The 12,260-nt window shown below is 44.6% G+C and overlaps 1 protein-coding gene across 1 annotated transcript in view; it reads right to left on the bottom strand.

Annotated features, from left to right (window-relative positions):
- Positions 1 to 2,018: 2,018 nt before the first annotated feature.
- Positions 2,019 to 12,260, bottom strand: part of MCOLN2 (mucolipin TRP cation channel 2) — a 61,052-nt gene continuing 50,810 nt past the window's right edge. The window contains exons 12-14 of the mRNA XM_066268767.1: positions 6,797 to 7,003; positions 5,297 to 5,418; positions 2,019 to 2,603 (exon numbers count right to left, since the gene is read on the bottom strand). Of these exons, the coding sequence (XP_066124864.1) occupies positions 2,567 to 2,603; positions 5,297 to 5,418; positions 6,797 to 7,003 (366 nt within the window). The 3' untranslated portion in view covers positions 2,019 to 2,566. The remainder of the gene's footprint in view (positions 2,604 to 5,296; positions 5,419 to 6,796; positions 7,004 to 12,260) is intronic.

Raw genomic sequence — 12,260 nt, 5'->3', positions numbered from 1 at the left:
CCCTGCGATTCCAAGCCTAGGCCTCCACCGTGGCTGGCACTCCTCCTGTTATGATACTGGCTCTCAGTCAGTTTGGGGAATGGTGACTGGAACCTCACGAAGAGCTTCTCCTGAACACCCTTTCTCACCCCTTTTCACTAGTGGGCTTCTACTGAAGAATGGTCTTGCCCCGGTGAAAGGCTGGGGTTTTGACAGCTTGTGCCACTGGAGACCTTAACCACCCCATCAGGACTGACAGCTTTGCCCCTGATGGCAGGGCACTCGGCAGCTCATGTCCACGCCACTCCGCCCCAACTAAGAGCGAGCTTCTGACAGCTGAGTTGATCAGTGCATCCAGGATAGAATTGGATGTGAGACGTTTGTACACAGAAAGTCTTACCAGAAAACAAAGTCCTTCGAAGTGTGTGGTGAGCTCATTATGAAATAAAGCTCTCCCTGGCTAGTCCAGGTGAGTAGATCTGTACATTTGTAGACCATATGAGAAAAGGCTTTCAAAATTTCATTCATCAAGCACTTAGTACTCATGGCCTTTTCCATACACTTTATGTTTTGACATTTAATCCTCATAACCCTCATTTTATAGATGAGGAAATCGAGGCCCGGTGTGACCTGTGCAAGGAGACTCAGAGAATGGAAGGAAGATGGGAGGCCAGGCAGATGGGTTGCAGACCTCACGTCTCCATGTCTTCACTATTCCCTGGGCGTAGGGAACCTGTGCGCTAACACGGCAGAAAATCAAAAGGAAAGAATGGCTCAGGTTCAGTTCAATGCCAGGCTTTGCATGAGTTCTCTGACTTAAATGCCAACCCCACAGGTTTATCACAACCATTTCCAAGCAGAAAGTAACTTGCCCGGGGCCACAAAGCTAAAGGGTAAGCTAGGCTTTTAACGCAGGTCTGTCTAGATGGCTTCCACACTCAAGTTCCTTTCTACCACCCCAAGTCAACAAGCTAAGGATGTTGCTTAAGTAAGTGATCTAATTGCATACCTGATTCTGGAGTCGTGCAACTGACCACAGAAACACCAGTTATATGATCATTAGTTTAAAAGTCAAATATAATGATGTTTTTTTAAAGAAATTACTTAAAATTATAATTTTAGCAAAGTAGTCCATGTGTACACACAAGTCACTTACTTCATGAACTTGAATGGTATCAACCAGATGATTTTCCTGGCCTAGACTTGATGTAGTGATATGAAGAAAGTGTGGGGGCGAAGAGAAAAAGAGGGAACAAAATGAAAAATCTGGTAGGGGCTTGGCAGGGAAGGGCAGGGGAAAGAGAGTGTCCTGGGACAAGAGTCCTGCTTAATTCAAATGCTACTCTTCAGCAATAAATGTAAAATAATCGATCCCTGAGATAGCTCTAGTGCTGTGATGGCGAACCTTTTTATAAAAACCTCCCACTTTTGCAGTGCTGGTCAACCTGGTCCCTCCCGCCCACTAGTGGGTGTTCCAGCTTTCATGGTGGGCCAATCACGGCACCATTTGGTTGCTCTGCTACCGCCCACTATGAAAGCTGAAACACCCACTAGTGGGCGGAAGGGACCAGGTTGACCAGCACTGCAAAAGTGGGTGGTTTTTATAAAAAGGTTCGCCATCACGGCTCTAGTGTGAAATAAACCTGGGCACAAAGTGCTCTTAATCTCTGAAGTCAGTATTATATATATTTAGTGAATAGCGTCTACATACCAGCCCCCATATCTCCTGAGCTGCTTTTAAGAAAGTGGGAAATCCCTTGTGGAGGCCAGAGTTAATAAAGATGTGACATGAATTTTTACTAGGTAGATGTTGAGAGATTCTACATTTTTAAAAAAGTACTAGTGGTTCCATATGTTATGATAAAAATAAATTTATTTAGGTAAAAAATACCATCTTTCCTTGCTTAACAAAGGCAAATTCCTACCACAGTCAGTCCGTTTGTTACAATGAACATTCACTTACACGTGTCATGTGTGTCCAATCAACAATCAGCACAAGTGACAAGGTGCTTCCTGTTCATCTCACTGACTACGCCAATGGTTGCTTCATATCATATTAAAGAAAACCACAGGAAAAAAGGTCAGGAAATGTCCACTTCAAGAGGTCTTTCTGTTTATTTAAATGTCATTTTAAAGTGGCCTTATAGTTTTTCAAATTGCAAACCAACTCCATCTCTGTGCAGCCTGTGAATTAAGATGTCTTCTAACCCAGCATCACTCTTAAAGCAAACCCTATCTGAGGACAAACACACATCTTTAAATGCATGGCTGTAAACACCATCGTTTTGCACATTCTGAAATGTGATTTTTTGCATCCCAACATTGTCGTCGTAAATTAAAAGAATTTCATTCTCCCTAATCTATTGCACTAATGCCCTGCAGGTGAATGTGGTCTCTGCTTCACCATCCAAGTATATCAAAAGAAACTTTGGAACTTCAGTTGCGGTCAGCCAGCTAACAGTCTTCTTTTCCACTCCACATTAAACATGAGTATTTTGGACATGCCAGTCCACGCCATTTAGGGTCCCTCTGAATTGTCACTGGGTCCAAGGAGGCCTGAAGCTTGATTATCTTTGGCAGAAGAATTTTAGTTAGTAAGCATCAAGTGGTCATCACTTTCTTTCCTGCAACAGAAAGAGGAAAGAGAAAAGAGAACAATGACTCAGATTCTGAGAAGGTTGAGGAATACTCCATCTTCTAGGCACACATAGGTTAGCATTAGAAGGCAAAAAGAAAAAAAGAAAAAAAATTGAGAAGGGCATTTGACATAATTTTTGGTTTGAGTAGATGCTTTTGACAACTTTGAGGAGCTGTCCACCTCTTTGGGAGCCTCCGTCTCTCTTCATTGCCAAAGCCTTCTCAATGCCTAGAACAGCAGACTATCTATCCACTTCGGCAGTAGAGAAGAGGAAAGGTCAACTCTACGTCTGTTCAACCAAGCACATCTTTGCAAAGAACCACATTTCAGTAGAGCTGGAAGAGGTGTCAGAGGCAGCTGTTCACCCTCAGGACACTGGAGGAACCAAAAGGTGGAGGAGAGGTCATGGAATATACTGCGTAATAGGCGGGGTCAAAAACCTGGCATATGAAAACCTAGGCATTGTGATACTCAGGCTGGAGGCTCTGGCAACATTTTGAAAGAGAGTCAGTCTGTGGCGGTTGCTGGGTTGCTTGGTTGAAAGAGTGCATTCCCGTCTGCTCTGGAGGGGCAGAGCTCTGATCATCAGGGCTGTCTGTCATGGACACCGGAGAGGGGGCCCACACACCAATATTTGTAATGCCTTTTCTAATTCCTCAGGCTCCTCAGGGAGGTCTTTCTCCAATATTTACTCTCCATTCACAGCCTTCCTCAATTTTATTCCATTCTTTGGCTCCTAGCTTTTAAACACATTCAGGTATACTTAACTCTTGATGGAGTCGAAGCCATCACTTGCTCTCAAGGGCCAGTAAAATGTATTTCCTTCATCAGGCTCTATGACATCCATTTACTCTCTGTAGGATCCATTAAAAAACCCCTAGATCTAGGTGTTGACTTGATTATTCAGCTAAGACTGTTCTGGCTGACTTCACCCACAACCATCTTTGGTAACAGCCATTTATGTTTTTATTTTTGATATCCTCTTTTTTCAAAACTTTTGGCATCCCAGGTTTTCAATTTATCTCCTTTGGTGGACTCTTCTGTTACATTTAATTCTTTCATTAAAGATGAGCATAGCCATCCTTTTGCACCAGTCAGCTTCACAGCAACCCCTGGCACATGTTGGGGCAAACTGTCTGCTGATGCAGCTCCCTACCCCTCCAGCCCAACCTTATCAATGACTCTGTAGGCCTGTCTCTCCGACTTTTACTTATCCCACACAGCTGCACAAAAAAATCTTTAACAACCTCCTGGTACTTTTTATGGTGTAAACTAGGGGTAGTCAACCTTTTTATACCTACCACCCACTTTTGTATCTCTGTTAGTAGTAAAATTTTCTAACCGCCCACCGGTTCCACAGTAATGGTGATTTATAAAGTAGGGAAGTAACTTTACTTTATAAAATTTATAAAGCAATTACAACAAGTTAAAGCATATAATAATAATTACTTACCAAGTACTTTATGTCGGATTTTTGCTAAGTTTGGCAGAATAAATCTTTATAAAACAACTTACTATAGTTAAATCTATCTTTTTATTTATACTTTGGTTGCTCCACTACCGCCCACCATGAAAGCTGGAACGCCCACTAGTGGGCAGAAGGGACCAGGTTGACTACTACTGATGTAAACCAAGGTCTAAAAGTCAATCACCAAGAATCTATCTGTTACTTTCCAGAATTCACAACTGCATTTTAAGACATTTTGTTGTTGTGCTTTACAGTTAACTACATATTAGAAAAGCAACTTGGAGAGACTTTTTGTACAAGGTGCCACTTAGGAAGCAGCTGCCTATTAAGAAAATTAACTTTCTTTTATTGGTTTCCATGACAACGATTTAATGTTCTGAGAGGATAAAATTATTTTAAAAACTTAACTCTTCTCAGAAGACCTCATTTTATATTTACCAGACATTCTTTGGAAATGCTTCAATCATATTTCAAATCCCAAGACACAGAATGAATTGATTAGCAGGAAATACACCTTATGGTTTTAAGCAGCAATTATGATTCCCCAATCTTCCTCAAAAAACATGGGTGGGGGATACTTTGAGTTAACAAGTTCCTCTCCTGACTAAAGATGAAAATAAACATGGGTACAATTAAAAAGTCCTATCTTCATCTGACCCCCATTCTAGTCCCCAAACCACTATGTGGAGGCTTCACTCTGAGGTCTGGTCTAGACCATTTTCTTCAGTGTCCTGATGAACAGTGAGCAAAGTGCCGTTGGGCACCGAAGAGCTCGTGATGTGTGTCCACCACCCAGGCCAGTGCAGCGTCCTCAGGTGGGTTTCTGCTCTGGTCAAGGAGAGTGATCTATACTCATATTGTGGAAGAAGACATGCCTGTGACATCCCGAGAGCTCCACCTCTAAAATTAAGAGCTTTGACCTCTCACTTGGGCCACTTTAGAGTTCTCACTTGGGCCTCTTGACTTTAGGGACATCAAGCATGCCTTCTTATAATAGCCTCATCTCCACAAGAGTTCAGCCATGTCATGTAGCTTTCTACCCAGTTTTACAAGAACTCATTTCTAAAGCCGATTTCAGTGGAAGGAGGGATGGATTCTTCCCCACAGCAGGCTGACTCCTGAGTGTGCTGTCCATGCTGGAAGAGCCCTTTTTGACGGCAGCCAAGCGGCTTTCTCCGGAGCACAGAGACCTGACTAAACACAATACTGACCTCCGCAGACAGCAGACGCAGGACAGGAGGGCTGAGGGCTCTTTCTGATACTCCTCTCGGCTACTACATTCCTTCAGGAATTCCTGAAGATCCGTCACAGGAAACCCATTCTGTTGGTATTTCTTTAAAAGGTACACAGTGTTGTTACCTTATTTATAAAGCATGAGAAACTGTTCCCTTTGTCAGCAAGTCAAACTGACCTTTGTGGAAATAAAACTCTCCCACATTGCAAGCTCAGATCCAATAATGGGTTTAAACAGTGATGAATCAATCTGTCAGTCCCAGAAGGCCAAACCAGGGCCACCATGGAACAGAGAACAATCCAAAGGAAAACACCAGAAAGAAAGCCAGGGTGAGGCAGGCAGAGGAGAGGCATGTTAGTGAGGGAAATAAAAGAAATAATCAAAAGCATAAAGTTTTCGTGCTAATGCAAGACCAGATAAGACATCCCCTTCCCCTCACTCCAATGTAAGATCTGCTTAAGAAGTAATTTCTACTTCCTCCACTTTTATGGAAGCTGGTCACTTAGTGGGCAGAAGGCAGTGGGTTCTTTCAAGCAGACACAGAGTCCCTGAGACCCCACTCCCATGTGAGGTCTCCTCCACACCAGCAAGCTTGGCCCACTCACAGGGACAGTGCCACAGCAGAGACATGAGCCCATGGACAGAAGTGAGCAGCCATTCTCTCCCCGTGCCCAGCCCCACTGTTGGAGCCAACCACCCCTTCCCGTGTAAACACTAATCTCCCATGCACAAAAAGTGTGCTCAGGAGTACTTCCAATGAACTAGCTTCTGAGTTAGTCTGAGAAGGTTCAAGGAGAAAACAGCACCCCCAGCACTGACAGAGCACCCTGCCTGCTCCGATGTTGGTGAAACGGGACTTTCTGAGCACGACCATCCGCTGGAAAGGGGTCACCAGTGCAGGTGGTACAGCTTGCTTCAAGCTGCGAACCAGTTGGATGGACCCAGACTGAAAGGGTACAGAACCCATCAGGTGGCTTAGGAAGACAGGAAGCGAAACAGTCACAAAAGCCACAGCTTGAACAATTTAAAGGAAACCTGTACCACACAAATGGTTGTACTGTCCAGTGTACAGGTATTCCACTATTGGAACAATTGTCAGGTGGTGGTCACCCCTTATCACTGAAACTTACAACTCAAAGCCTAAGTTCCAGGATGGCCAGGTATACCTGTCAATGCTGCAACCAACAGCCCAACTACCTGATTTAGCAAACTCAGCCCACCCCTACCCATTGCCTCTCTCTTCCCCACCACACCTCCTAACCAATCAGCCCTGACTCAGGTGACAGGAACAATGCCCTAAATGCATACTTAAAATTAATCACCAACATCCAACAAGTCTCTTTTTCTACAAAACCTCAAAATTTAAGTAAAATATAGTATTTTAAGTAAGTAAAATAAATGTAGTTTTTTTCCCCCTATGTTCCAATCTGTACAGAATTTAAAGTTTTCTTGGCAGGGAATATTGATAATTACTTACCTTAATGGTGTCATAAGAATCTGTAATAAGTGCAATGAAAAGGCTGAGAATCATATATATAAAGAGACTGATGAAGGAATATAAGTACAGGCGACTGAACAGCCACACCAAGACGCTCTTCTGCTGGATTTGAGCAAAGGTTGCAAACATATCATCACCGTTGACCAGAGAAAACAGACACTCAGAAACTGTATTCAGAGCTACAAACTGAAGGGGGTGGGGGGTGGGGGAGGTCAAAATTAGTTTTTGAGATATAGCATCCAAAAAAGCATAGAAGTATCTAGTTAGCATGTTTTGTTGAAGCTACTGTCATTATTATGAGTAACATTCATGTTAACACAGTTGGAATACCACAAGTATGAAAACGTTGTTCAAAGCTCCTTGCACACTCTCAATCTTGTGACATTTCCCTTAGTTTTTCCTATCCATTTTTTAGATATTTGTAGTCATATCCATCTAACAATTTTAGATCTTAATTTTTTTCTACTTAACATCATCTTATTCAAATTTAGAGATCAGTTGTTACATAACAGGCCATTCCTTAAAACAGTCAAGTTTAACTATTTCCCTGTCACTGTTCATCCCAATAATGTTTGTTATTGTAAAGCACTTTTGTATTGTAAACGAGCACTTTTAAACATTTTTTTCCCTGTTAGTGATTAACATTTTTAAGGCTACAATCTGCCAAACTGCTTTCTGAAAGAACTGTAGCAACTCTACTCGGCAGCAGCAAAGATGGAAGAGCCTGAGACACTGTATAGGCTCAAGAAAATTTTGCCAAATGAATAGCTTTATGTAACCTTTCTAACCACGGGGCTGGGTAACCTTTGCAGTTGAAAAACTAAAAGTTGTCAGCGATGGGGAAGTGAAGGATGAATGATCGTGCCCAGTGCCTTCAGGGGCTCCCACGCTAACAGTGGACAGGCCACAACCAAGATACATTACAGCCCTGCGGGACAGCTGGGCTGGGCTGTGTCAGAGAAGTGACCCCAGAAGAGGCCTGAAGGCCGAGCTCCCCCGCAGAGGAGAACCGGAGGGTGTGTCCGTGACCCTGGAAACGGCTGACCCTGCAGCGGCCGCAGGGCCGTGTCTGTGCTACGCTGCAGAGGGCACAGCTTGGCCTTCTACAGAGACTTCCAACTCTGAAGGGCTGGAACTGGAAACCGGTAAAAGTGTCAGCCAGAAGAGTGATCTCATCTGTTCCTAAAGGGTAACCACGGCGTGTGGAAGGGTCTTCTAGAAGGGGAAGAGCCCAGGACAGCGATGCCCGGGAGGGATGCCCGCAGGCACCCAGGACGGTGAGGAGTCCAGGGCAGGCTGGCACAGGAGGGAACCAAGAAGAAAATAAGCCTGGGAGGCGCCCAGGGGGAGGGACTCGGGTTAGACAAGGCAGGCGTGAGGTGCCGGGCAGAAATGCCGACCTGAGGTAGCGGAGGCGCAGCTGGAGCTCAGCGCCGGCTGAGGCCCGAGTGGAATAGCTCCAGATCCGGCAGCCAGCCATCCGGCTTACCGTGGCTGACCTACTCCTGCCACATGGACTAAAAACAAACAGCAGGTGCTTAATAAACGAACATCTCTAGGGCCAGAGGGGTAACTTCGGATGAAAGCTTCTAAGGAACAATAATGACCTAATAGGTAAAAAAAAAAAAAAAGGATGATTCTCAGAAACACAGAAGGAACAAGTAATTGTTGAGTTTTGAACCCAATTCTGTTTGTAATGGTGGGGGCCGTATGTCTATCAGGTCGCTCAAGTTGGCGTGGCTCTGGGGACAGCCAAGCCCCTGGTGAATGTCTATGGAACATCTCCACTCGAAACCTCTGCTCCTATTTCACACGCAACAAAATAGAACCTCCCACCGCCCTAACTCAGAAACGGCTTTCTTTGCAAACTTCCCTATTCCTGTCAGTGATTTCAGTCTCTTACCAAAGAAACATTTACTCTAAAGTAATCAAGTACTTAAAACGACGTGTTGCCTTGATTAATCTCCCCGTATCTTCAGCCTCTAAGATCTGCTCTCTGCGCGTCTGCTGCTCATGTGTTTCTCTGGCCCGGTCTTTCTACCCCTTCTATGTCACCACTTGCACCCGGATTAGTATAGAAACCTCCAAGGAAGTGCTCTTCACTCCAGCCTCTGCACCCTCCAGTCCAGGCTGCAATAAAATCTCAACTTCATGCAATACAACCTTTGGTTGTTCCTCTCATGTCAGAGCATACAAAGTCTGGTTGCAAAGTAAATGTCCTGTCCCTGGCCGGTTGGCTCAGTGGTAGAGCGTCGGCCTGGCGTGCAGAAGTCCCGGGTTCGATTCCCAGCCAGGGCACACAGGAGAAGCACCCATCTGCTTCTCCACCCCTCCCCCTCTCCTTCCTCTCTGTCTCTTTCTTCCCCTACCGCAGCCGAGGCTCCATGGGAGCAAAAGATGGCCCAGGCACTGGGGATGGCTCCATGGCCTCTGCCTCAGGCGCTAGAGTGGCTCTGGTCGCAACAGAGCGACGTCCTGGAGGGGCAGAGCATCGCCCCCTGGTGGGCAGAGCATTGCCCCCTGGTGGGCAGAGCGTCACCCCCTGGTGGGCATGCCAGGTGGATCCCGGTCGGGCACATGCGGGAGTCTGTCTGACTGTCTCTCCCCGTTTCCGGCTTTAGAAAAATACAGAAAAAAAATATGGACATCTAACAGCACTATTAATATAGTAATTTATATTTCTCATAGTTTTTTTTGGAATCCAGCCAATTCCTTCCTTTAGTTTCAAAAACCCCCAATAGTCTGCACTTAAGATTACAGGCCCACAAATAGCTGGCTGGTCAGTAATCATCAGATTCATTCCTTCATTTTCAGTACAATGATTTGGTATCAGTCTAGAAAAAATACCTGTCCCAATATTAATGTTATTCACAACCATATACCTCTCTCTCCTTTGTGCAGAGAAGATTTATTTTAATCCACCAAAAAGTTAAAACAGAGACTCAATAAAGTAAGTGATTGTATACACATGGTCATTTTGTATCACAAGTGGCTGGGAACCAGTCAGTTTCAGTGGCCAAAGTCCACAGTAGACGTGAACATTAGAAATGACCAATGTAAGGAGAAATAGGTCTCAAGATACTTCTAGTCCAGAAAGACTATATTATAGGAGTTGCTTTGGTTCTTATGAGATTGTAAGCCCCTGGAAAGCAGTTCTTGCTGTCTTCCCATTTCTTGTTCATGTAACAATCTTGTTTAACTAGCATGTTATATGCATCATGCTGGACACAAGGAATGCAAACAGCAATAAGCCATAGTCACTGCCCTCCAGGAACTCTAAAAAAACCTGGCAATGCTTGGAGCACAGTAGACATTTAATAAATATTAAATGGGTATTACCATAAAGATAAAGAGTCCCTGTAGGTTCTAGGGACAATAGTGAGAACCCAAGTATTTGTTCCACAAATATTTTAAAATCAAGCCAGAACGAACTCTAATTTGAATGAAAACACAACCTGCAGTGCCTTGTATCAGGGAATGGCATAAAAAATGGCTTCAAGAGCAACATTTAGATGAAATGTTTTAACTGGCTAACAGTGCTTTTGAATAAGAGAGGTGCTTGGTGAAAACTACAGGTCTTGGGAGCATGAAGAAACAGAGAAGGTTCTGCCAAAGTTTCACCCATAGCATCAGCGAAGTCCAGCCATTTCAATGCCCTGGCCTTCTCATTTGTCAAACAGGGGACAATACAAAACTATGACTTATTCCTCATGACAAAAAAGTTCTCTGGAATGTAAAAGCCACATTAGAGCAATGTTCTTCCAAACCTCATCCTGAATTATTAAACATCAACTGTCTCCAGCCCTCTGCCCAGACAGTTCGAAGGGGCGCTGTGCCAAGTCCATTAGTGCTGGCACCAGTGTCGGTGGGACACTGCTGGGAGTTGACCGTCTTTCGGTTGGACCATTGAAATCCAATGTCTACCAGGAAAACAGGGAGCTAAAGTGTGGACTCCTGCTTCCAGTAAAACAGCAGGTAAAGACAGTTTTCTGATGCTTCCTCTTTAGAGTAGTTTGTTTGCCTAAAGAGCAGTAGCTGCTCCACCCAAGTTTGCTATGATTCTAGATCCTAGAAAATGCTTGTGGTGCCCAGCTTTGGAAGGCTTCGGGTAATACTCAAGTCTGCTGACTCAAAAGATACTGACTGGCAAACCTGAAAGTTTGAATTAACTTGCCGGAGGAGGTGATGCAGAAGAGACTACATGTTTCTTTTTTTTTTTTTTTTAATAAATTTTTATTAATGGTAATGGGATGACATTAATAAATCAGGGTACATATATTCAAAGAAAACATGTCTAGGTTATTTTGTCATCAAATTATGTTGCAAACCCCTCGCCCAAAGTCAGATTGTCCTCCGTCACCCTCTATCTAGTTCTCTGTGCCCCTCCCCCTCCCCCTAACTCTCTCCCTCCCTCCCTCCCATGTCCTCCCTCCCCCCCCACCCTTGGTAACCACCACACTCTTGTCCATGAGACTACATGTTTCTAAATGCAGATTCAAAGAAGCAGCAACACGGAGATGGGAATCACAGAAGTCCTGAGTCAAACAAGGTTTTCTCCTTCCATTGACTAGAGCATGCACTAACTTAACTGCATTATCTCTGCATTTCCCCGGTCCATCAGCCTGCACTAACTTAATTGCACTATCTGTGCATTTCCCCGTCCATCAGCCTGCACTAACTTAACTGCACTATCTGTGCATTTCCCCGTCCATCAGCCTGCACTAACTTAACTGCACTATCTGTGCATTTCCCCAGTCCATCAGCCTGCACTAACTTAACTGCACTATCTGTGCATTTCCCTGTTCATCAGCCTGCACTAACTTAACTGCACTACCTCTGCATTTCCCGGGTCCATCAGCCTGCACTAACTTAACTGCACTATCTCTGCATTTCCCCAGTCTATCAGCCTGCACTAACTTAACTGCACTACCTCTGCATTTCCCCAGTCTATCAGCCTGCACTAACTTAACTGCACTATCTGTGCATTTCCCTGTCCATCAGCCTGCACTAAGTTAACTGCACTATCTGTGCATTTCCCCAGTCTATCAGCCTGCACTAAGTTAACTGCACTATCTGTGCATTTCCCTGTCCATCAGCCTGCACTAACTTAACTGCACTATCTGTGCATTTCCCCGTCCATCAGCCTGCACTAACTTAACTGCACTATCTCTGCATTTCCCTGGTCCATCAGCCGGGCGGAGATGGGACACATGCCATACACAGACCTGTGAGGCAGCCCCAGAGACAGCCCTCGCCCCTCGGCTTCCCGGGGAGAAATAGGAGGCTGACTTTAAGTGACAGACACCAGGAGGAGGTGCGCGTGCAGGGTGGTAGCCGCCACCACATGTGAACACAGAGCACCTGATGTTGTCAGGATAACGTGTACTGGATTTCGAATATTTAGTACCAAAAAATATCTAAAGGAGTGTAAAATAGCTTCATG

The sequence above is a fragment of the Saccopteryx bilineata genome, chromosome 3, assembly GCF_036850765.1.
Source record: "Saccopteryx bilineata isolate mSacBil1 chromosome 3, mSacBil1_pri_phased_curated, whole genome shotgun sequence".
Classification (NCBI taxonomy): domain Eukaryota; kingdom Metazoa; phylum Chordata; class Mammalia; order Chiroptera; family Emballonuridae; genus Saccopteryx; species Saccopteryx bilineata.
This window is presented reverse-complemented; position numbering and strand designations above follow the sequence as displayed.